General features: G+C 39.8%; 1 protein-coding gene across 1 annotated transcript in view; it reads left to right on the top strand.

Moving 5' to 3' along the window:
* Nucleotides 1–6438, top strand: part of CD2AP (CD2 associated protein) — a 132178-nt gene extending 125740 nt beyond the window's left edge. Inside the window, exon 18 of the mRNA XM_032409686.1 lies at nt 3456–6438. Within this exon, the coding sequence (XP_032265577.1) occupies nt 3456–3497 (42 nt within the window). The 3' untranslated portion in view covers nt 3498–6438. The remainder of the gene's footprint in view (nt 1–3455) is intronic.
* The last annotated feature ends 19525 nt before the right edge of the window (nt 6439–25963 follow it).

The raw sequence follows: 25963 nt of genomic DNA, 5'->3' as shown, positions 1-25963 counted from the left end.
TCTCTCGGTGGCGCACGTGCAGCGTGGAGGCGGTGGTTGTTCCTGCTTTAAGGATGAGCAGACTAGGGTGTAGAGCGATTAAATCAGCAGTTGGGCTGAAATTTTTAACAGAAACAGCCAGACTTCAGAAACTTTGCTCTCAGGGATTAAGTTATACTCTTTGAACTTGAGGAAGTCACTTAGCTGCCTTTTAGTTTTAGTTGTTGAGATAATATATGTGAAGGTCTTTGGTAAATTATCAAAACTCCATTTTCACTCTTACATCTGATGTATTCCTTTTATTGTCACTTGCCCTTTTTCCATGAAAATCCTCAGTTTTTCCCCTATTTCAAAAAACCAAAGCCCTCTTTCAGGTCCAGCTGCCCTCTTAATCTGTAGTTTTCACTTTCCATTTGCGTTTCATTTGCTGCAAAATAAACAACCAAAAAAAAGTGTACGTTTGTGGTCTCTAATTCTTCACCTTTAATTCAGTCATTAACAACTCTTACATTTTAGGTTTACTGAAGGCAACTCCAGTGTCTCCAGTTTCTACAGCATTTCACATTTTTAAATCTGTTGCCACTTTTTCTGTCATGGTTTATGTGATCCTGCATTCTTTTGTTTCAGTCCACTTCTCAGCCTCCTCTTCTTTTCTCTAAGTGAAATGTTCCTTCAGAGCTGTCCTTGGCCCTCCTCTCAGCATCTCCTCACTCTTTTCCTACCTGTGCCCTCAAGCATCGTGATTAGCTCTCGTGCCTCTCCCATCTGAATCTAATTCTCTTTTCCCAGCTTCTGTCCTGTTTCCAGCTGCTCTTCTCCCTGGTTGTTGCGCTGTGATCTTAGAACTAGCATGTACCCTTTTACAGAGGTTTATCATCTTCCTTTCCTGCTTTTCCGATTTTCTGTTTCTGTTGATCATTTCATTGCCTTTCAAGTCTTACAGACATAGTACTTCCATTCTAGTTCCATTCACATTCAGGCCAGTTAGCTTTACTCCCTCACCTTTATCACCTTGTTCCTAGTATTTCTGTCCTTTTCCCATGCTCTTTATCTTCTCTTTAGCTGTTTAAGTTTCTCTCATTCTTATCTCAAATTAATCTTCCTTTATTTAGTACTTTCAAGAACTTTCTGTTACTTGCTGAATAAAGTTCAGACTTCTCAACCTAGCGTGTGAGGTCTTTTATGTCTTGGTCCTGGTTTATCTTTTCTTGCTTGCAGATCCTCAGTTGTCCCTCACAGTTAATTCGTCTGAATTTTTGCTCTTACTGTATTTTCTTGGATTTTCCTTTTATTTCATCTTCTCATGCGTAAGTTCTACAGATTCTGAAAGCTTACCTCCAGCAGTCACCCTCATTAAGTTAGTACCCATCTTCCTCTGATTTAAAAATAATTTTGTCTTCTTTGAAATTCATGTCCTTTATTTTGAAAAGGATAAATAAGTAATAATTTTGTATCTTATCACTGACATTATAGACTTATTTTGCCCATCTTCTAGACTGTAAGACTGTTTTGAGGGTGTATCTGTCTGTTCCATCTTTGTCCATAGCTCCTAGCAAAGTGCTATATACATATTAGACAGCTAATTTTTGTCAAAGAATACATATTTAAAATGTCTTAAATTCCCAGTGTGTAACACAGTAGAAATTCAGAAATTAAAAACAAGTTTCTTGATTTTTATTTCTTGTATTTCCTACATACACATATTCATATATGAAAATAAGGTGTTATAAGCAAGAGGAACTAATACAGTGTTAAATTTCTATATATGATTTAATTTGTCATAAAAATTATGACAAGTCAAATGACTATTTCATTTTTGAAGAATTTTATTTGATTCAGTTTTTTAGCAAAATCAGCTGTTACTTAGACTCGCACTGATTTGTATTCCAATTTTTTTTTGCCTAATGGGGAAAGTTTGACCCTTGTATTTATAAAAGCATACTTAATAAGACAGAGTTTTAAGATCATACATTGAAAGGAGAAATTCTATTTCCCTAAAGATTAAAAGTAGTACTTTGAACTATGAAGTTAACGTACAGTATTAAATTATACTGAGGAATGATAAAAGGACTAAAGATGAACAATGAACATAGAAGTGCTAGAAGAGAAACTCTAGCAGTAAAAATATTTGCTTGATATCTAAATTTATGTGACAGCCTATAAGGAGTATTACTGATTGATGCAGGGTTGTTCTTTCTGTCCCCTACTCCTTTTTTCACCAGTGTTTTTTTCCCCCCATTTTCTTTGCATCCTTGCTTGTTAAAATTGGTATAGTTGGTTCATGTATCTTTGGAATAGAGATGATAATAGCACATCATGATGAAGATTGAAGGTATTTTGTCTCAATCCAGGCTGAAGACCAAGGCTTGTCCCAAACTAGTGCTGTTAAAATATTTACCTAATAATCATATTAGTGGAAGATTAATATCAGGAAAGATCCTAGAATTAACAAACCATATTTGAATGATTAGAATCCCTTAGGAGATTCTGAGCATACTGAAATTATACATTTTGACTGGCAAAGTGCTTATCATTTAATAATGAATTATTTGTCAGAGTTTAGCTATAGCATGTATTACTTGTATGCAGCACTGGGGACAGGGATGGTGCTATCAGGAGAAGGTAAGGCCTAAATATTTCCACATGCAGTGAAAGGTCAGAGATCATCAAAACCTTATATAATTGGGGAGAGTAAAAAACTGGGCTTCAGAGCCTTAGACCCAATCAGTGCAAGTTCTGTACCACTTGCTAATGTGGACACTTGGCATGGTATTTAATCATGATTTGTAATATATCAGAATTAAATAACCACAGTTATTGTGAACATGTACTGAATTTTCCTAATTTTCTTAAGTTTCTTAAATGTGAATTTCTGTTAAGTGAAGGATGTCTTCTGCCTAAAGGTGGAAATATTTCCAACACATTGACTGAATCTTAGAGATATTCCTGGGTTTTAAAAAGAATTTAATCTAGAACATAACTGTTTACAGATGAGGAAATTAAGACCAAATGAGGTTAAGGGATTTGCCAATTTCACTAGGTAGTAAGTGAAAAACATAGGACTAAACTGGTCTTTATTATCATTTTTCAGTTCTTTACTGCCCCCCCCCCTTTGTTTAATTATAGGTACTTGTACATTTCTTAATTTGGTTTCAAGGATTCTCTTGTTCTTTGGAGGGCTGATTTTATGACAGTATTTTTTCAGATAATCCCATTCCTTAATATTGTTCTGGCTGAAACAACTGTAGTTGTTTTGTGGTTGTCTCCTGCCATTTAGGAACTTGTATTAGGAACTTGTGATGTGTTCTTCTGGTAAACTTTTTCTATATTGATCACACCATTGGAAATTGGATTTTAGAATGGAAATCAAAATCTGGAGTCTTCAAAGTATTATTGGATCTTAATGACATAGGATAAAATAAAGAAATTTGACTAAAGATATTTTATTTATTGTCAACTTATGTTTTATATCTTAGGTGGAAATAGAGAAGCTGAAAAAAGCAGTCCTGTCTTCTTAAAATGGCATGGCCCCGTGTTCTTAAGGTTCCAGGGATTCAGAAGCAACACTATGAATTTCAACTGACTTGTTACTTAAAAATAACAAATGCTGTTGTCCTGATAAAGAAATATGAGTATTTGAACTATAATCTATAGAAAAGTAGGGAGAGGGTGGATTTTTTTTTATATATATTTTGTTTTGCCAATATGAAAAAAGAAGAGGCCTTATTTCTTATGTGCTGGAATTGCAAACTTTTTTTTTTTTAGTTTGCTTGAAAATACTACTGAATCTGTATAAAAAGGAAAGAAAGTTCACAATAGTCTTTTTATTGAAACTTGTAGTATTATTTTTAAAGAGATCTATACTATAAATATGGTGATATCTTTACAAATAATCTGTAAAATATACTATTTGAGAGGGACAAATTAGCTTTATAGTAACTATAGCCACTACTTTTCCCATAATACATAAGGGATATAAACTTTGTATATATATATATTTTTTACTTTTAGCTTCTTACCCAGGATTACACTGTTGTGCCTGTTTGTTTGCAGTGCTGTTTATACTCTGGGTGGTGAAATAGGAGTTTCCTAGCTATAAACCAGATTATTCACCCAAGCATATAGTAATAACTAATGAAACAACCAAAATAATTTCTTCAATTTTTAGAATATTTTATATTGCTTGCACTATAGGATTCATAAAAGGAATTTAGTTAAAACGTATTGGATTGTTAACTATATTTGGGAAAATACGAGCTATATTTTAAATTCATTAGGTCGAGGAACTAAAAATGTCAATTTAACCCTTAACCTGTGCCTAGAAACTACAGCACATATAATATGCAAACACCAGCCTTATTGCTGTACTTTTCTGCTTATTTTACAGGCTCAGATATTACTCATTTTGTGATCTTGTGATTGAGTTCTTCATGCTCCTCCCTCTGATTTTTAATAATGGTAATATGAGGAGAACAAAATTCAGAACATTGAGAACTTCGGTGTGAGGTTTCATACTTTGACAAATTATCATCATGTAAATACTCAGGTTTTACAATGTGTAGTTTACCTAAAAGACCAAACTAACTGGTGGAGATATTTTAGGCTGTCATTTAGGTACCAGGGTGTTAGTATATCATAAAACATAACAGTACAGCTTATTTAAAACCAAATATAGTTGACCATATTCAAAATGCATTTTCACAGGATGGATGAATTAGTAATTTCTTCAGAGTCACTTATGAACAGTTGAACGTTTTAAAATGTTGTTTCTATAGATAACATGTCTTAAAATATGTGGGTTTATATTAAAAACTGAAAAATTGACTTTTCATTTATAAAAAAATTAGATTTTAAGCTTTATTATAGCAAAGACTTTCAGATTTTGAGTACCACCTATCATGCTTCCGTTTTGTGTTATTTTAAACGACCAAACCAATATTTTCCTTTAAGTTTTAATCTTATATACTGAAATCTTGTGTTAATGAAATTTTGCCATGTTGTCTCACATAAAAGAGAACTGAAGTAGAAAATAATAGAAATTCCAGGAATTACTTAATGTTAAATTCAGGAAACATGATTGTGCATTGAGTATGTACATTTTAACTCTTTAAAGAGTCCTTGGGCTTTTCTGATTAGCTCACTACTGAACGAAATTGTTTACTCCTATCCTAATATTTTTAAATGACTTGTCGAATGATTTCCTTCTTGCTAAAAAAATTAGATTTTCTTTTTTTTTATTTTATGTTATTTAGATTTTATTTTCTTTTAATTAAGTCCTTAGGTAGAAATAAAAACATTGTATCCTAGAAATCATTCTCCAGCTTTCTGACTGGAACATCTATTAAGTGACCCCTCCTCACCCTGATAATGGGGTGAGGGAAGTTTCCAGCAGATTTCAGATGGTTCTTAAAGTTTTTCTTGGTCATTTTCTCACTAGTGCATAAAATGAAGGTGGTCATGAATGCTGACATACATTTAAAGTATCTGCTTTGTATACTCCTCAGTCAGAATAGAAATTAAAGTACTGTGTCTCTATTGGAAAATTATTGTGGCTCTATTTTTCTGCCCTTGATCAAAAAGTAAAGTTCTTAAAGCCAAACTCAAGGGAAAAATGATTACTTCAATCTAGCAATTTACCAGTATTTGCTCTTGTGGGAATTTTATTATTTTTATTCATAAAGTTCATATCAAAAAATAGTCTTTATTTGGGGATAAATCATTGTTTTTTCTATGAGTGAGTATAAATGACAGACTAGAGATGAACAGCGTAGAATCTGTCATTGCCAAATTATTAGTGAATGTATTTTTCAGGTCTGCTATTCTTTGAAACACATAATATTACTAATTTTCCTACTTGTATTTCAATATTGGAAGTATTGTGTGTGTGTGTGTGCTTGCTTGTGTGTGACCACCAAGCTTTAGTGGTTGGTCTTACTATAAAGGTGTTACCTCTTTACAAAATTTAAGTCTGAAGATAGGAAGAGAATGGGGGTTCTCTTTTTTATGCTTTACTGTGATCACAGGGGGGAAAAAAAAACCCAAGTGCTCTCTTGAGTTGTTGGTAAACATTTTGTGCTTGCGTTTAAACTTGAAATGTATGAACAGAATAAGACAATCAGTTAAAATCAGAAATGAGAAGCGTTAAAAATTTAATGGCCTTGTTTTGCTGTAGCAATAAAATGACCAAGTGCAATGATTTGATTTAATAAAATCATCTTTTAAAAGTTGCTGCTATGAATATTTTTAGCCATAAAACTTTACCCTTGTTTTAGCCTGACTTGCCTTCAGTAACTATTATGTAATGCAGTTGGCGTTGTGGTATTCTAACATTCCAAAAAAATAAAAATAATATATATGTGGGGAAACTCAAAATAGTATACTTCACTGACTTGTTTACAGGTGCTGTAAAAAAGCATGCTTCTCCCTCAAGAAGAAAAACAATAAAGAATGGTATTGCCAGTTGTGTTGGTCTTTATTAATTTTTCATTCACATCAGCATATGTTTATTGCAAATTGAAAATTCTATTACTTTGAGTTTTCCAAATAAGGGAAACAATGTAAATAGTAAAATGAAAGCATTGAAAGTTCTAGACCTACGTGACTTTTACTGAACCTTTGCGAGTCTCTTTTCCCCCTGAAACTGTGAGATGATAATTTCTACCTCACAAGTTTATTGGGATAATTTGAAATGATGTATATATAAGTATGTTGCAGAATACTTGGCATAGAGTGGATTTTTTTTTTTTAGTGGAAGTTTCTGTTATACTTTTCTATGATGTAAATTAGATAAGATTTAAAAGAAAGGCATAGTAGTTCTTCTCCCCCTGTTTTTGAGTACAGCATCTCTTTCTTTTGGGGGAGATAGCTCCTTATATTTGCATTATATTCAAATAGAACTGCTACCATCTTAAAGATTCTGCCTCCCTGACCACCCAGTGATTGACCCAAGGGAGAGTATTTTGCCCAAATTGAGTTCCTGACTTAGAGACTGATTGTAAAAATTTGAAAGAAAAAAAAAATTTTTTTTCTTTCTTTTTTTTTTTTTGAAACAGCACTGGTCTCAGCATGGGAGTGCTCTCAGTTAATAGTCTGTCATCTGGAAAAAGCTGATTTGGAAGAACAGATCTTTAAATAGAGCATAAAGAGATGGAAACAATCCAGAGAATTTTAAAACTGATTACAGTCCTTCCTAAATCCCAGCTATCCATCCACTGCTTGGTTCCTTAAGCATAAACTTGCTCTTAAATTTTTTGGGTTTCTGATCTCGCAACTGGAAGTCCTGGTAAAATAAAAAAACAAAGAGTCCAGAAGACATCAAGGCCCATGTACTCTTGCTGAAAATATGCCACATACACGACTGTAGGCTTTTTAGGAATCCCCTGAAGATTTGAATCCTAGAAAAGGGATAAGACACCAATATGAAGTAATACAGAAAAAAAAAAAAAGTGGCAAGTCATTTAAGTTAAAAATGTAGTTTGAAAATTTCTACATGCTTCTTACTGGCCTTGATAAACACTAGGCATAAATTAAGCCTGCCAGGTACAGGATGGTGAAGTTTTGGATTATAGAATTTTATTTTTTATTTTTATTGGTGTGGGAAACAAAGGCAGAAGGAAATGTAGATAAGATTAAATGTCCTTATAACCTGCAGCCCATTGACAAATACTTGAGGCCGGCAGAGTATAATGTTCCTCCAGGAAGTTCCCAATTGTCTTAGTATTAATACCTTGCTAGAGGGAAAAAGAGCCTTGGTTTGACAACAGCAAGACCTCCAGTATCCTGTGAGTCTTCTTTAGCATAATGAAAATCCTTTTGAAACTTCCCTTATCTTTACTTCCCCCACCCCCAAAGTATAAAATCAGTTGTTCCTCACAGTCCCAGGGCCTCAGCTCCTTCTCGTCCCCGTGCTCTAGTAAAACCCTTTTTGTACCAAACACGGCTCTAAAATCTTGGCCGTCGACTCCAGAACCTCACCAACATTCCAAAACGACGTCATTGTCTTTTGGATTATAGAATTTTAGTATTTGAAGGGACATTGAAGAGGTTGAACAATCCAATCCCTGTGCAGATGGTTTTATATGAAAATACAATTTGCAGGTTTAATTCTAGGAAATGAAAGCAGATAGCAGTTTAACTCAATCTGTTTGGCTTTATTACTTGCCAGTTAAGATTTAGAGAGTAGACTGGGTGGGTCTTGGTGTTAAAATTTGTTTCTGAATACTAAACATTGCTTTCATTTTGCCACAAAGACCTTTATTGTGAATATGCTTGTATATATATATATAAGGAAAATAAATTTAGAAATAGGTATCAATATTTTGCATAGAGCCAGTAATCTTTTCTATCACAGAAGGTGTTGTGGTTTTCATTTTGCAACTATTGGGTGGTATTTTTTTCCTATCAGGTTACAAGTGTTTTTTATTAGCTACATTTCAGTTCCAAAAAAATTGTGTGAATAAAGTTATTAAAAGTAAAACTCATTTTTAAGAAGTGTACTGAGTAACTTAATTCTTCAGTAAAGAAAATCACTTAACATTTCATAGTATATAGTGTATTTTTAGAACTATTCCTAAAACATTAATTGAACAGAACGCAAATACAATCTGATGACAGAGACATTTTTACTCCTCATCTCCCTTGAAACTGACTAAAAACAAACAGGATGAAAAATGGATTTAGTAGATTAAAAAAGAGATGTAAAAAACATCGCTCTCCTGGCGCCTGGATCACTCTCTGGGCGCCTGGGTGGCTCAGTCGATAAGCGTCTGCCTTCGGCTCAGGTCATGATCCCAGGGTCCTGGGATCGAGCCCCACATCGGGCTCCCTGCTCAGCGGGAAGCTTGCTTCTCCCCCTCCCACTCCCGCTTGTGTTCCTGGTCTCGCTGTCTCTCTATCAAACTCTTTTAAAAAATCGCTCTCCAATAAGGAAACAACCACAATTTATAATAAAAAAAATAATAACCTCCCAAACGCTTTGAGATTTGGAACAAAATGAGGGACAGCCTGAATACTGACATAAGCCTCCCCAGACCTGTGTCAGATGCAGATTCCTCTGAAATGTTTATCTGATCATCTTAGGCCCAAGTCCTGTATGGCAGAATGGCACGGGACATGGGACTGAAAGAGAAGCCACACTATTAATTTGAAGGCTGAAAACCAAGGGGAGGGAGACATGCTCTTAGGAAAGAAAACTGCTCTGTTGAGAGCGTGTTTCGGTAACAGACGGAATTAAAGCTACGTTCCCTCCCTTGTCGAACTCCTCCCTGAGCTAGTCAGCAAGTGACTGACACCGTTCAAAGGTGAGTGATCAGACACTACACACAAGGACCTTTATAGCTTGTGCTGTATTCAGATGTGTAAAACATTCTCCTCAAACAAAGGCTTGATCCTGCAAATAGAAATCCCTGTGACACCCAGGCGCCCCTAAGTGGTCAGTTTAATTACCCTAAGGTTAACAGGAAATTTATCTTTAAAAATAGGTATCATGTCAAATCCTGAGCTAATGTATGCATTGTGCTTACCATGTTCCAAGCACTGTTGCAGGTAACATTTGTCATCTATCATGTATCTTGGCAATTTTATGTAATAGGCACTATTGTTACGCTGCACAGATGAGGAAACAGGCTTGAGGGGCTAAGCAACTTGGCCAAGTCTGCTGGGCTAATAAGAGATGGCGCTAAACCCAGACAGGTTTTGAAGCCTGTGTTCTTGATGGTATGCTAGCCCTACATAGATAATGTATGGGAAAGAAGGAGCCTGAATTGGGAAATTTCTATTCTTAGTTCTTTCAGTCTTCGTAATCCTTTATATTATCAAATTTTTCCATCAGTGAGGGAGACTAGATAATTTACAAAATCCATTTTCAGTGATCCCATAGTCTGTTTAGATTTGTTTGTGTGATGCGGTCACATACAAGATTTTAAGGAACATTCTCTGTTTCTTAGTGTACATCTTTGCAAACGTAAGTGATTTTCATGGCTTTTCAGTCAAGGTGGGGAAAGAAAAGCCTTACTTGGCTCCCATAAAGAAATGACCACTAGATGGTAGTCAAATAAAGCTCAGCTGCTTTTGTGTGTCTTGAGTAAAAAGGCTTGTAGAAGCTGCAAATAAAATCTTTGGGCTCCAGCCCTTTGAATTCATGCAGAAGTAGGACACAAGCACCTAGCCACTTCTGCTGAGTTCCACATGATACAATGAAAAGAATTGAGGCCTCGGAATCCAAGAGATCTGGCTTTGAAAACTGGCTAAAAAATTAGTAGCTGTGTGAATTTGGCAAATCACTCAAATCTTGTCTCTTCCCTGATATCTTAGGAGATTTTTTAAAAATTACTCTTGTGTTCCTTCTCCCGCTGTCTCTTTCTCTGTCAAATAAATAAATAAATAATCTTAAAAAAAAAAGATTTAAAAAAAAAATTACTCATAACTTAAAGCCTTTCCCTCTTACCATACTCAGAGAAGAGAGAGAAAGGGGGCCCTGAGCGCTTTGTATTTGTATCTCATCACAACAACAACCAAACGATCTTCCTCCTGTTTGTTGATACCATGAAGGCTCCTCTGAACCCAGGTTGCTGTAGTGGTTCTTCAGATCTTCTCACACACGTGATCTGCTATTGTCCATCCTTGCTTTGCTGGGAGCTGCTTCTGTTTCTCCATTTTGTCCTGCCATGTGTTCCTATATCAACCAGGCCAAAGACAACAAATCTCCTCCACGGGCACTTAGGAAACAAGCTCACAAAATAGTGAGCTTGTGCTGTGGGCTTCTTACGGAGATTCTGATCAAGCATCTCTTACTTTGCCACTCTGTCTTCTCTCCAAGGGCCTAGTATAATTGCCACAGAGTTGGAGTCCGGCATGACAGCCCAGGGCAGGGAGTCGTTGGAGAGTCCATGGTGCTATGACTATGCTTGAAAAAGCAAATCTATTTTCAGCTCAAATTCTAAGCCTAAAATGACTTTTTAATTCTGAGAAAATGGAATTAAAGCGTCCGTATCATGGTGATGACTACAGAGCCACAGAAACAGAGAAGAATAGTATCCCAGAAAGGGTAAGGTCATCAGGAAGACTATAGAGGTGGTACAGGCGTGGGGGGGAGAACAGAGTGAGACAGCATCAGACCGCTCTTTCCATGACCAGTAGACTCAGCCAGCCATCTGCAGGGCACTCAGCCATCTGCAGGGCACTTCCCTGAGTATCAGCTGGTCGATAAGCACTCAAGGCTTAGTTATTTTGAGCAAGTGACAGAACTAGAGGTTATCTATGATTCTTAATAGTGGTAAAGGTTCTGGAGGGTGACAAAAGCAATGAAAGTATTCAGATGTAGAAGGAACCATTTCCTTAATCTCACCAAGATTATCACCAGTCCCGTGGCAGGAGGGAAGGAAATGAAGAATGAAAGAAAATAATGTATATTTATCTTAGTCCATTGCATATGTCTGTGTATGTGTAATGTAAAAATGCTTTATGCTTATTTGATTTTATCTTGATCTAAAGCCCTTGTTCCCACTGATGGCAGGAAGAAAAGACAAAATTTATCATTCAAAGGCAACAATCTTATATGGCTTACATTATTATATGTATATAAAGTAGCAATTAAAGTTCTTCTCAAGCTGTTTCCCCTACTCAAGGGTCTTTGTTCTTAGGATGGTGACTGTGTGCTGGGAAATTAGATACATCTTGGCAGCAGGAGGAGGTAGGACCTCAGGTTTATGCTCTGTCCTTTGAGTCTTCATTGGTCTCCCAGGGCAGTATCTTCACTGATCCCATGTCCACTGAGGTGCTGCTCACCCTGACGAGTTTCTCACGGCATTGCACTGATCACACACTTGGTTCCTGCCCAATTCTCCAAGAACAGGTCTCTGATCGTAGCACTGCCTCATCTCATGTTGATTTTTCCAACAATTCTCGAAGCTTCCCCTAACTAAGGCCTCCACAGATTTCTGGGTAAAGTTATGCTCAGGCAGGGGAAGAGAGATGATTATCTAACACCTAGCTCATTACACTCTTATTTCCTTTGCTTTTACTATTTATTGTCTTGGTTCAACATTTAGCAATATGCTGGGCACCTCATGAGACCCCTCTAGTTTGAAACTCCCCATGACATGTTAGTGGAAATGGGGCTTTCATCCCTCGTTCTTGGGTCTCCCCAAGTGTAGCTGTGTGTTCCTGAGCCCCTTGCTTCCCTCTGCCCTTTCCTTCCCAGATGAGTATAGACCTGAGAAGATACATCTCATGTCTTGCCCTGCTCTCGTTCTCTCTTTGGGCCCCTCCTGTCCCAGAAGGAGAAGGGCTCTGTATTCATTTCCCATTGCTTCTGTGGTCACCACAAACTAGTGGCATAAACAACAGAAAGTATTATCTTACACACTGGAGATCAGAAGTCTCACTGTGCCAAATCAAGGTGTTGGCAGGGCCAAGTTCATTTCTGGAGGCTCTGGGGGAGAATTCTTGCCTTGCCCTTTCCAATTTCTACAGGCTGCCTACGCTTCTTGAATCGGGACTCCCTTTCTCTGTCTTCAAAGCCAGCAATGTTGGGGTGAGTCCTCACATTGCCTCTCTCCACCCTTTTGTGTAGTCCCAACTTTCTGTGACCCCGAATCTCCCATCTCCTTCTACCTTGAAGAGCCCTTGTGATTCCACTGGGCTCACCTGGGTAATCCAGGCTAACCTCCCCATCTCAACATCCTAACTTACCACATCTGCAATCCTGTTTGCCATGTATGGGAATATATTCACAGATTCCAGGGATTAGGATATCTACGTGGACATCTATGGTGTGGGGAAGAGAGGTGATTATTCTGCCTACTACAGGCTCTCTTCTCCCTGTCAGACTGAAATGTTCCTATGTCCCAGCCCCATTCCCTTCTGTTTGGAGTATTTTTGGAAAGGCTCAGGGGAACAATTCAGTTCACAAGTCAGAGAAAGTACGTTTTTAAGGGGTGTATTTCAAAAAGTCATCCCCAGTTTGAGCAGTGACTTACTCATGGGATTCTGTCAGAATTGAGGACTGCGCTGTACAAATCCTTTGCATAATCCTCTGAGGTAAAACAACAACAACAACAACAACAAAAAACAAAACAGAACAAAGAACCCTTTACATATTTTTCCACGTGTAATAGATAGCTGGACTGGTGGAACACTACCCTTCTAGAGACCCCCTCCCCCCCAAGGAGTCCCCCTGGTAGAACCTCAGGACTCGGGTGCCCCAAATGGGAAGTTCGAGGTAAGTGGAAACTTTCACAGTATTATCACTTTTAAAACTTTTGTTGCTTTTGCATTTTGTTTTAGACACTTTTTTCTTTTTTCCTTTACTTTACTATATGGCATTTCCGCCACTGGGCCTGCAGGTAAATGGGGGGCAGCCTGCAGACGGAGAGGAGAGGCCCTGGAGCTGGCTGGGGGCCCACCCACGCACACCTGCGCTGTGGGCTGCCTGCGAGTCACGTGCTGCAGCGTGGTCCTGGGATTGCTTCAGGCCGAGCTGCGTCTTTCTGGGCGCTTTTTCCTCCTGCCCCTATGGAACAATACCTAGAGCGCAGTGAGAGTGGACAGGGCTTCCTGCAGACTCTGTGATTTCTGGTGCGTTCTTGGCAACCACCCGCTTTGCAGGTGCAGGCTGAGACTTTGGTAACAGCTTCCTAGTATTGCTCCCCTGGCCATTCCAACAGATGTGTAAACCTCTCATTCCCTAGATTAAAACCCTCAGTACTTGGAATACGAAGAGTTGCTTCTGTTTTCTGAAAACCTGACTGATGAAGGTTTTTGTTTTGCACTTTTCCCACAAATCCCACAAATCTGGTAACCAGAAAAGAGATAATTACATTTTTTTAACAATGACAAATATTTGAAAAAATTATTTTTTAAAATACTTGTCCATGTGGCATGGATATAAACTGGGTATTTTATTACCTGACATTTTATTAGTTTTTTCACATCATTAAGTATTCCCCCAAACATGAATTTACATGTGTAATATTCTATCATATAAACTATAAAATATATTTAACTAATTTAATTGTTGAACTGTTGGACATTTACATAAATTTCTGTTTTGCACTATTATAAGGCTGTGATAAAACTTCTTTTACATGAATATTTGGATACATCTCATATCCTTACAATAAAGACCTAGAAGTGGCATTACCAGCTGAGTTAATGATATGAAGATGTTTAATGGTTTAAATATATGTACCCAGAGCCTTTTACATAAATCGTACCTAATTATACTCTCTACTTCTCTCTTCACAAGGCTTACATCAGTCTGCATGGGCTCCGAGTAGGCTGAGCCTCCATCCCGGGTTTACCCTGTGTATAAACTCTGGTAGCTATAGCAATAGATGACATTAATACAAATCCATTAATACACACCCACAGTGAGGCAAGGAGAAGAAAGTGAGACTAGAGAAGACCTGATGAGAGGGGCGCCTGGGTGGGTCAGTCAATTAAGTGTCTGCCTTTGGCTCAGGTCATGATCTGGGGGTCGTAGGATCGAGCCCTGCATCAAGCCCCACATGGAGCCCCACACTCCATGTGGGGCTCCCTGCTCAGTGGGGAGTCTGCCTTTCCCTCTCCCTTTGCCCCTCTCTCCCCTGCTCATGCTCTCTTTCTCTCAAATAAATAAATAAAATCTAAAAAAAAAAAAGACCTAATGAGAAAATAATAGAGAGTAATAAGCTAATGCCCTGCTCTACTCAAACCCCCTTCTGACCCTGGTCATTGTCCCAGATGAGGCTTTTCCATTTCAGAAGAGTTCTCTCTTATGAGGGTAAATTATTTATCATGAGGCAGTGAGTTCCTAAGGCTAATAGTCTGGTAGAAAACTTTCTTCTTCTAGACCTGTGTGAAGACAGATTAGATTCACAAGCTTTGATGCCTGATATTTAAAGCACATCCCAGTGTGATCTGTATTTACTTTTCTAGTTTTTTCTTCTGTTTTACTCATGCCCAAAAGGCACATATGCTCTGAGCTATACTACAGCAATACCAGTGATGGGAGAAGTAGTGATAGTAATGGTAGTCGGAGTGGTAGCAAAGATAGCTAACGCTTGTAAGGACTTGTGCCAGGTACTCTTGGAAGGGATTTTAAACGGATTAACTCTGACAATCCTTTGAGCAAGGTAATATTATCAAATCCTGTATTTGGCTGCATGTAAACACACACACACACACACACACACACACCAAAACCACAGTACAGTGTAATTTTTTCTCATAATGTCACAAATCAGGAGATAGCCCAGAACTTGTGTAAACTGTTCAAGGAAGGTATCAAGACCTACAACTTCTCCTATTTCTGTGCTGCCATCCTTAGCATGTGGCTTTCATTCTTGATTTTACAAAATAGGTATTGAATCTGAATCCCAGGTAGAAGGCGGGAATGCCTTCTTTCATGTGCCTGCTGAATCTGCTCCCCCGACTTCCCTTTCTTTTAATGGAAAAGAATAGGAACTTTTCCAAAAGCTTCACCCAATGACTTCAACTAACTTCTCATTGACCAGAACTTGGTCACATAACCAGCTCTAGTCACAAGGGTCTGTTGGAATGCATGCATTTTAACAGAACACATTGCAACTCAAGAAAATCAGACAGAGCTTGTTAATAAGGGAAAATGGAGTATAAATATTGGGTGGACAAATAGTTTGCCACACCCCCATCTACAGATGAGCAAACTGAGGAAGGGAGAGGTGATAACTGGCCAAGTTTACACAGCTGGTTGGTGATGGAGGAGGCATAAATGTGCCTTTTAGAGAACCAAGCCCTGGTACAGCGGGTCTCTGTGCTTTGAGAATCCCTCAATAGTTCTTTTGGCTCAGAAGGATGCACTCACACACATACATGATTTTCATACAGTTTTAAGGGTTTGATGTGCTTCTACAGCCTATTTTAATAGATAGGATTTTAGGACCCCCTAATCACCTCTATGACACTAAATTGAATTAATAAGAACTAAAATTTTTTCTTATAAAAAGTTTTGCAAGACAGGATCTACAGACAATGCAACGAGCAAAGGCTAGGTTACATGTCAGTATTTTTATTCACTACTGAGTAGTTTTTTTCTACTCTTGAACGAGGAGATCAGAGTCAAGATCTGGCTTCTAACCTGGCCTTGTGTTCCCCATCTCAGGGACCTTAAGTAGATTTTATCACCTCTTTGGATCTGTGTCTTCAAATGAAAAACTAGAAACTTGAATTTTAAGGGCTGTTCAAACTCTAGCATTATATACATTTAAAAAGTAGTATGTTTAGTGTTACCCCTTCTTGCCCTTGATGCCACCTGTATGAACTGTTGGTTGTGACTCCTCTTTAGAGTTACTCTTATTTAATCCTAGGGAGGACTTCTATAGTCAACAAGTCAGCAGTGTTTACCCACGAGTCCAGCAACCCCTGAGAAGTCAGGGAAGCGGGTGCTGCTGGAAGCCTTCCCCTGAGACCCAAACCCACAGGATGCTAGGGAAGGACAGCAGCAACCACACTGAATGAAGGCACTGGGAGGTGCATCGGGAAGTGAACCAGAACTGGAGCCACCAGTAAATATTAACACAGGAAATCAGCTGAAAGGACCAGTCCTTTAAAAAAGAAAACGAAGAGGTGGCTTGAGGTGAATTGATGAATACAATGGAAAGGAAACGCGTTCCCCCTGGGACTTAGTCACCATCACAGTTCCTTCTAGCAACCAGACTCTTCAAGTGAGCCAGCGATGGCTAATTCTGTGGTAGATGATAAGGCTGGAAGAGGAAGATAATAGGATCTCCTGCTGATCAAATTTGAGCCTAAAAGCCTCTTTAGTGATTAAGATGGGAAACGAGGTTATCAACCACGTAAACAGTGGAGTTGAAGAAAGGTGAGGGGTGGGCAATGAAGAGGGAATGCAAATTAAAATTGAGGGCGAGTTGTAGAACTTGACAGATAAGCTTTCCTGATGGCTGCGAATTCAAACCAACGTACTTTCCTGTGTTAAACAATATTGGAACTGAACATTCTTTCCTGTCCCAGGGTGAAATAACACACACACAAATAAGCAAAAATAGCTTAGGTACTTGCTCTTCAGGAAATATTTACCCCTGGAAGATAAGCTCTGAACCACAGAGAACAGCTTATTATCGACTGAAGCAGCTTGTTCATCAAGACATGCTGGAGACCTTTGCTGTGCTGTTCCCATCCAGCCAAGTCTTTATGTCATAGACTGGCCAAACCCAACCAGTTCTCCAGTTTTCAAGGCCTGTAAACTCTATAAATATCTGACTTCCCTCTTCAGAAACCAACTCATTCTGCCAAGGTGACGTTCTCTTACTACATACAACAGGTCTAAAGGACTCAGCTTTGTTTGATCAATAAATTGTTTAGGTAGTCATTTGGGCCGTTGACCTGTCAAAAGTGAAGTGTTGTTCTTACGTATGACAAAAGTTTTATTGTATCATGTCAGAAATGAGGCCACTATATCATACCAAATGGCCTTTAATTTTTGCATATTGGGTTAAATGTCAAGATTTCTTTGGCTCCTTCCAAGAAGGTCTTAGTAATCCTTGAATTTTTTTCACCCTTGAAAATCTGAAGAGTTCACAGAAACTGTATTTCCCGTATCAGTCCTGTGGCAACTCTTACCCTCCTCCCTTCTCCCTTTTCCTCCACCCCCAGAAGGCAGAAGAAGGTGACCAGAGACTGATAGAATTTGAACAATGTTCTTTCCAGGGTAAGTAATTGTGGGTATTAAATGAATTCACAGCCAAACATTTACTATATGTGTACAGCTCTGGTTTTCCTGCAGAAGGGAGGGGGGATAAGCAGACAACCTCCAAATTAATAAATATGTAGGTAATTATAACTTGGAATAAATGAACTGAGAGAAACAAATGGTGCAGTAACTCAGGATGATGAGGTAGGTGGGTAGATGGATGGGGTTCCCTGTTTAGAGAGAGAACAGTCAAAGAAGGCCTTTCTGAGAGTGATACTGGGGCTAAGACCTGAGAGAGGAGCAAGGCTGGACTGAGGCAAAACAGGAGAGGGGCCTAGGACACGAGGTTTAAGGAGGCCTTCACTCTCAGTCAAGTGCAGGTTTGGCACTTCCCTGAGTGAGAGCCTCTTTAAGGTTTACTCCCAGGTGCTTCTCTTCCTTCCTTTTAGTCTACTTGGCATGCTAGAGAGGAGAGACAGCCAGTCCCACAAAGAGTGTGTGTGTGTGTGTGTGTGTGTGCGTGTGTGTTGAAGAAGACAGTGGGGCAAGGGGGTGGGGAGAAGGAGACCTGGAACAGTGGTACTAGGCAGAAGAAACAGGATACACAATGGCTGGAGGTGGAAAACAGCTTGGTATGTTTCCGGAGCTTTTCTACCTCTGGGTCCTCAGAGTGGACTGGAAGAAGAGAGGCCCAAGGTGGGGCTGGAGAGGCAGACATGTCCCAGGTCAACTAGGCCTTTCAGGGCACATGAGGAGCACCAACCTTATTCTAAGTGCAATGAAAGTAGGTTTAATCAGTGGTTTGAAGAGAGCAAATGATATGATCAAATGTATGTTTGAGGATACTTTTGAAAGACAGATTTGAAGGGGGCAAGAGTAAAATCAGGGAGACAATGTGAAAGTGTATTAGTGTAGGCAAGGGGAAAAGATGTCCTGGACTGGCTGGAGATAGAGAGAAATGGACAGATTTGAGATGTATTTTGAGGAAAAAATGATAGGACTTGCTGACATATCAATGTATTGCTGAGGAGAAATATGGCCTGCAGATCAAGGCTGTGGAAATGGATGAGCTACTCCAGGAAGGACTGAGGTGGGGTGGGAGGAGAGGGAAGTGAGGCAAGGGATGAAGAGAGAGGACTTGGGAAACTTAGAAGTCAGTAGAGAAGAGACCAGAGAGGAAATAGGAAGATGGGGATCACGTGGATTTAGGTGGAGGGTGTTTCAGCAACCCAAATGTCCGTTGGTAGATGAACAGATAAACATGTGGTATATATACGCGATGGAATATTACTCAGCCCTAAAAAGGAATGAAATTCTGACAGATGCTACAACATGGATAAACCATGAAGACATTATGCTGAGTGAAGGAAGCCAGTCACAAAAAGACAAATAATGTATGATTCCACAATATGTGAGGTATCCAGAGAAGCCAAATTCATAGAAACAGACGGTAGAATGGTGGTTACCAGGGGCTGGGGGGAGGAGGACATGGGGTATTAAGTTTTAGTTTTGCAAGATGAAAAAGTTCTAGAGATCTATTGCACAAAAATGTGAATATACTTAACACTGTTGAGTGTTAAAAATGGTTAAGATAGTAAATTTTATTTATTTATTTAATTTTATTTTTAAAAAGATTTTATTTATTTGTCAGAGAGAGAGAGTACACAAGCGGAGGGGGAGACAGGCCGAGGGAGAGGGAGAAGCAGACTCCCTGCTGAGCAGGGAGCCCAACATGGGACTTGATCCCAGGACCCTGGGATCATGACCTGAGCCAAAGGCAGACGCTTAACCGACTGAGCCACCCAGGCATCCCTGAATTGTATATATATATATATATATATATATTTTGACCTTGACCAGTTATATATATCAATATATATATCAATATATATATATATATATATTTTTTTTTTTTTTTTTTTTTTACCAAAATAATAATTTTTTTAAGGTGTTTCGAAAAAGGGAGAAGGGGTCAACTGAGTTGAATGTTGCCAGGAGATCAAGTGAGAAGAGAAGAGAGTTGATAGGTTGATTTATTAAGAGGGAGAACATTGGTGATCTTTTTACATTGGCTGCAGTGGCGTGAGGAGAAAACTGGATTGAGGGAGACCCAAAGGTTAGGAAGTGGAGACAGCCATGTGGACAGTTCCCAGGAGAAGGTTAGCTAGGAAGGAGAGCCTGGAGCAGAGTCAGTAGGAGCACAGGGAACAAAGCGGGGGCTGTTGTTTTGTTTTAGGAAGGAAGATACTTGAGCATATTTGAGCATTAATGGGATGATCTGTTGTGGAGGAGAGATTGATGAGGGAGGAAGTGGGAAATCTAAAGGAATGCCATCCTTGAGAAAGCCTGAGGAGAAGGGATAGAGCTCCTGGGAAGGGACACATTTTGACAGGAAGACAGACACTTCCTCTAACATGATAGGAGGGAAGGAGGAGAAGGCGGGAGTGCATGCAGGATGGAGGGGGGTGGTGTTTGTGGGGCTGGAGGTGAGGAGTGGATAGAGTTCTCATCTGATGGGTTCTGTTTTCTCTGTAAAATGTGAAGTAAGGATGGTAACACGAGGGGTGGGGAGAAGTTACATCAGTGGTTTGAAGAGAACAAATGTACTGTCATTTGTCACCCAGGATTATGGAAAAAAGGAGCTTGCCAGTGAATCACAGCAGGATTGACCCACTGCACGGAGGGGCTGTGGAATTCTGTATTCATTATTTTAAAGTAAAAGTACCATATTTTATATTTTATCAATTCTAAGTTGCACCTCTGAAATTGAGATATATTCTAGTATTGTTCTGTGGGGTTGTATAAAGTTTCAGGACATGAGAGACTCCATTTTGAAACTCCATTTTCCTTTCCCACCAATGAACTCTTAAGCTGGGCCAGAAACAGCAATCGTTTCAAAAGTAGTTGCTCATAAAGTTTCAACAAAGCAACTGGCATTCTGATCAAATGAGGACAGTGAAGTTAACTAATACATACCAGGGACAGTTTTGTTTGATAGCACCAATAAATTAATCATTAAGGTAGTAATCAAAAGTGTCTCAACTGGTCGGCACCAAATTAGCAACTTTTTTTCCTCTTCTCTTCTTTATCTAATTCGTGTAATTACCCTACCCTTCTTTTTCAGAAAAACCTCATGCTCTTCCCTGCATGAGTGGGACACTTTTCCCCTTACTCTGGAATCTGTGCTCCCCCAAATATAATTCTGAGATGCCAAATAAAGACTTTTTTTATTCTTTGTCAGTTTTGCCTCCTTTTCTTGGCTGACAGTCCCATAGTCTTATATCATTGTTTAGAGTTTAACTTTGTTTTTTCTTAGTGGGCCATAAAACAATGGGAATCTTACAATCAGTGGCATCTTAGAGTCAGTGACATATGGCACTTTTATCCCTGCCAGGTTCATCTGCTTGTGTGCAGACATGGAGAAGGCATTTCTTTCCGGGTTGGGTTTCAAAGACAAGATGAATAGGTAACAGCTTGACCCTAGCTGTCAATCCTGAAGAAGCCTATTAGAGCTCACGTGGGGAATGTGATTGCAACGGGACTGTGAGCATTGCTTCCTGAGGGGCTCCGCTCTTCAATACTGGAAGTATTTGATCTGAAGTTTGGTCTATAAGGCCAATCTCTAAGATGTTTTGCCAGGTTAAGACTTTATTATAAAATTCTCTTGTAAGCTTAACTATCATAAAACAACAGTCCAGGCGCACCTGGGTGGCTCAGTAGCTTGAGCGTCCAACTCTTGATTTCAGCTCAGGTCAGGACCTCAGAGTTGTGGTATCAAGCCCCACATCCGGCTCCGTGCTTAATGTGGAGTCTGCTTCTCTCCTTCTCCCTCTCCCTCTGCTTCTCCCCCCTGCTCTCTTTCTCTCTCTCTCTCTAAAATAAATAAATAAATAATTTTTTAAAACACACACACACACACACACACACACAAAACAACAGTCTAGATTTCCTTTACCAAGGTGTCCAATATTGGATGTTCAGCAATTGTATCCTAAGTGGAGGGTGGTTATTCAAGACAGAGTCTGGAGAGCATATGTTGCTATTCATTAAATATTTGTTAATTATCTGCTGTATCTCAAGCAGTCTGTTTTGGGGGAAATAAAAATAAGCAAAATCTGGGTTTCTGATATAAAGGAGCTCACAGTCTGCTATAAGAGACAGAGAAGAAACAGAGTTGTTACCAGAGGTATTCATTCATCCAATCACTTGGGTAACATATTTTTTGAGCTCCTACCAAGTGCCAGGCACCATTCGAGGTGCTAGAAATATAGCAGTGATAAAACTGACAAGGTTCCTGCCCCCACAGTCCTTAGCTTCTAGTGGGGGAAGATAATAAACCAACAGTGTTCTAATAAGCACGATAATTTTGACTAGTGATATATATGAGGAAAATAAATGGAATATAATAGAGAATGGGGTGCTACTTAAGATGGGGGTTAGGAGTATCAACTAAATTACTTTGGTTATGAGTAATAGAAAACCTAACAGTGGCATAAGTCTTAGGTGACTTAATTATTTTAAAAAGCCAGATGTTATTAATTTCAGTAATTTAGTGGTGTCATTAAGGACCAAGGCTTTTTCTATCCTTCTGTTTCCCCTCCTTAACATGTTGGAATTCTCCTCAGCCTCATAGTTGCAAGATGGCTGCCATAGCTGCAGACATTACATCTTCTTATGGCTCCCAAAGCCAGAGGGAGAAAGAGTTGGGGGAAAGGAGGGAAGATAACTCCCCCCCCGCCCACCAGAGTATCTCCCTCATTGTATCAGGAGAAAATTCTTCCTAGAACACTGTCATCTCCCAGTGGACTTTCCCTTAAAATTCACTGAACACAGTCACCTGCCCACATTTGATTCAGTGACCAGGAAAGAAGACCTGTTCAAAATAGTTATGAATCATCAAATGTAGATTTTGGGTGAGAAAGAAGACAGAATGACCTTGGGCAGGTAAATAATGACTGCCAGATCAGGGAATGCTTCTCTGAGGAGATGACATGTGAACTGAAACCTACATGATGGAGAGGCACTGGTCTTGTGTACCACGGACCATGGTGGTGTGAAGCAGGGAACTGGGCAGGGATGGTTGGTCATGGAAGGTCCAGCAGTGGAGGAAACACCTGAGGACAAGAGTGAGTCAGCCAGGTGAAGCTGTGGGTGGGGATGGGCGGGGGCCTTTCAGGCTGTAGAAGAGGCCAATGGAATGGAAAATGGATATGAACCAATTTGTAAGCTAGAGCGAGATGAACAAGATGGGCTAGGTCACAACCCTGGTGAAGATGACTTCAGAGGGGAAGATTCAGATTCCAACATTGCAAAATCAGTGATAAAGTGTGTGCAAAAGGAAGGGTACTCAGTTTCACCTCAGGCTCTGGAGGAGACTCCCTCAAGAAAGAGCCAGTGGGGTTGAATCCTGACTGAAGACAAGGAGTTAGCCAGTGGTCAGAGGTGGGAAAGTTGTCCTAGGCATGGGACACAGCTTGCATGGAGGCTTGGACACTTGAAATAACACGATGGAAACACTCAGTAGGGCATTACCAGTGTGTAACGTGTGAGTCAGGGCGCATTGGGTGAGGTGGCTCTGCTTTATTTAGTTTAGGCCAGTACTTACCTTTTAAAAAGTTGAGAGTCCCAGGTAAGAATGCCCGAGCTGGTTTTCTCGGTTTGCAGTAGGAGGTTGGGCTTGGATGATCTCCAAGAACACTACCAGCTTTTACATTCCTGGTCTCTAGTAGATGCTCGATAAAAGTTTACTGAATAAATGAACAATGAACAAGCTTACTTCTTTCCTGCTGCCCAAACTTTGCTCATCCATATAAATGGCTGTGTCCTGGCCCAGCCCTGCGGGCTCCATGAAGTGGTCCCGACCACCAGCCTCCATCCACTTTCCCCTGCATTGGACTGACTGTTTCACCTCTTAACAAAGGAGACCTTGCCCATTTTCACATGTATGTTTCTTCTCTTTCCAACTAGACTGTGAGCTCTGAGAGGTCAGGGTCATATTTCACATAAATCAACATATCTGCCACTATATGGCACATTGGGAACATTATATATATACAACAAAAATATTGAATTTTCCCCTTTGATGGATAGACTTGAGTGGATTTCAGCCTAAAAGGGGATTCTCAAATCTCTTGCCACTCCCTAGAAGATCAAGAACTAAGAAGCAAAAGAGGATGAAAGAGTGCTGGGATTAAAAATAAGGAGTGTCTGTCACATGTTATAAGATCTTCTTAGGGTTTTGAAAAATGCCACTCCACAAATAATCATAAATGTGGTTTTTGAAACATGGGCCTTTTTGGAGAGCTAGAAAGCCTGTGAATGCTTAAAAAAATTTAGAAAGGAATTTCGAGTGTTTCGAAGTTAGAAAAATACTTCACTGCCCATGTTTCCTTCCAAGAGCCTTGGTCCTCGAGTCAGTCAGTAGAGGCTGGGTTATGCTGAGGTAACAAATAGCTCCCAAATTTCAGTGACTAAGAACAATAAGGATTAGTTTTTGGCTCATGCCCATCACAGGCCAGCAAGGCCCTCTGCTTCTTACAGTCATTCAGGGATCCAGGCTACCATTTTGAATTGCCGGTCACCATGGCAGAACAGCTTGCATGCCCCCATCCACCCATAGAGAGGTTACGAATTGCAATGCTACCCCGTGCCTGGATGTAGGGACAACAGGGAACGATCAGAGACCCATACTATCATAATCCTAGTGACCCAAAAGCCAGCCAAAGACAGAGCTGCAGGCATATATACTTGTGTTTTCCACACCCCATTTTCAGGTGTAGGCAGATTCATAAGGGTGTTCGTAGGTACGGCCGAGTACCACAGATCCTGTGCCACCACTATAGTCTTGGCTCCCTTGACAGAAAGAGAAGCCTTTGCTATTTGTGAGAGTCTGTGTGTGGCTCACCTAGTGCATGACTCATCCATTCTCTGGCACTGGGCCTCTCCCACTGCAGGAGCTACTCCCATGCCGGACTCGTCCGTCGGGCTGCAGTGCTCTTCCTGTATGTGGGGCTGGCTGCTGGCACGGGGGCCAGGCCCAGCCTGGACGCCTCAGCTTGACAATCCGCCATTCGGGGCTACCTTGGCTGCTCAGAGCTACAGGAGCCCAGCCTGCTGATTTGTTGCAAGATACCATGAAGGAGAGTCACTGACACCTGTGTGTCCAGGGGCCAGGGACTTTGCAGTCGGCTAGCCACAGTGAGTACTCTCACATCCTCCTTCTCCTTCCAGTGACTTCCTTTGGAGAGGAATTTCAGAGATGAGCAACCCATTATGATTCTACAGTTGCGAGGCTTTGTAATTTGGGGTTTCATTAATAACATACACAGTGAATAAATAATGAAAAGGAATTTGGTAATTTGGAGGCACTTTATATACTTCAGTAAGATCTGTAGCCTGGTATGAAAATATTGTGTTTTTGTTACCCTCTGCTCCTCTGATCCCGTCCAGATATCAGAGTCCAGGAAATCGGAATCTTGAAAGAAATGGTTATTTTTTCTGATGACTTAAAAATGATTAAGTGCAAATACAGAAGCGAATTAACTGTTTTTAAATCATTATTTCCCCTCATCAACCTTTGTCATGTTTTATCTATAATTTGGACTTATTATTAGGCATCACCAGCTTTAAAGGCTCCCTGAAAACAGAGGAATATGTTTACACCTTCACAAAAAAAAAGTCCTGCACTTCCAACAACTAACCGATGGCATTAAGAATTTGATCCTGAACCTTATTTTCCTCAGATCAGACTTTCTCAGGAGGAATGTAGCCTTTGGGGAGATTTCTCTCGGTTCATAAGCTTGTCGGCATTGTGTCCGTCTTCCCAATGGGGAGAGGATCCCCACACGCTTCTGTTGGCATCGATTTTCACAGCATTCCTTAAAATACTGCTGTGGTGGATGCTTCATTCTTCTTCTTCCTTTCCCTGAAGGATTATTGATCGCTATTTCTTGAGTGTAAATTTTGAGTTTAGTTTTGCTTAAAAACTTTTATCCTGGGGCGCCTAGGTGGCTCAGTCAGTTAAGCGTTTGCCTTCGGCTCAGGTCATGATCCCAGGGTCCTGAGATCGAGCCCCGCATCGGCTCCCTGCTCTGCGGGAAGCCTGCTTCTCCCTCTCCTTCCCCACTCATGCTCTCTGTCACTGTCTCTGTCTTTCTCTCAAATCAATCAATCAATCGATCTTAAAAAAAACCAACAAACTTTTATCCTTTGAATTTTGACAAAGTGTGTTTTTCCCCTCCTACAGGAAACTCACAGATGGAAGAGTGAGGCTTGAGTTTATCTCACATTATCTTTGGTTTACTGTATTCAATTTCC

This window comes from Phoca vitulina, unplaced genomic scaffold (assembly GCF_004348235.1).
Source record: "Phoca vitulina isolate PV1807 unplaced genomic scaffold, GSC_HSeal_1.0 scaffold11, whole genome shotgun sequence".
Lineage (NCBI taxonomy): Eukaryota > Metazoa > Chordata > Mammalia > Carnivora > Phocidae > Phoca > Phoca vitulina.
Note: the sequence above shows the minus strand (reverse complement) of the source record. Positions and strands in the feature narration are given on the sequence as shown.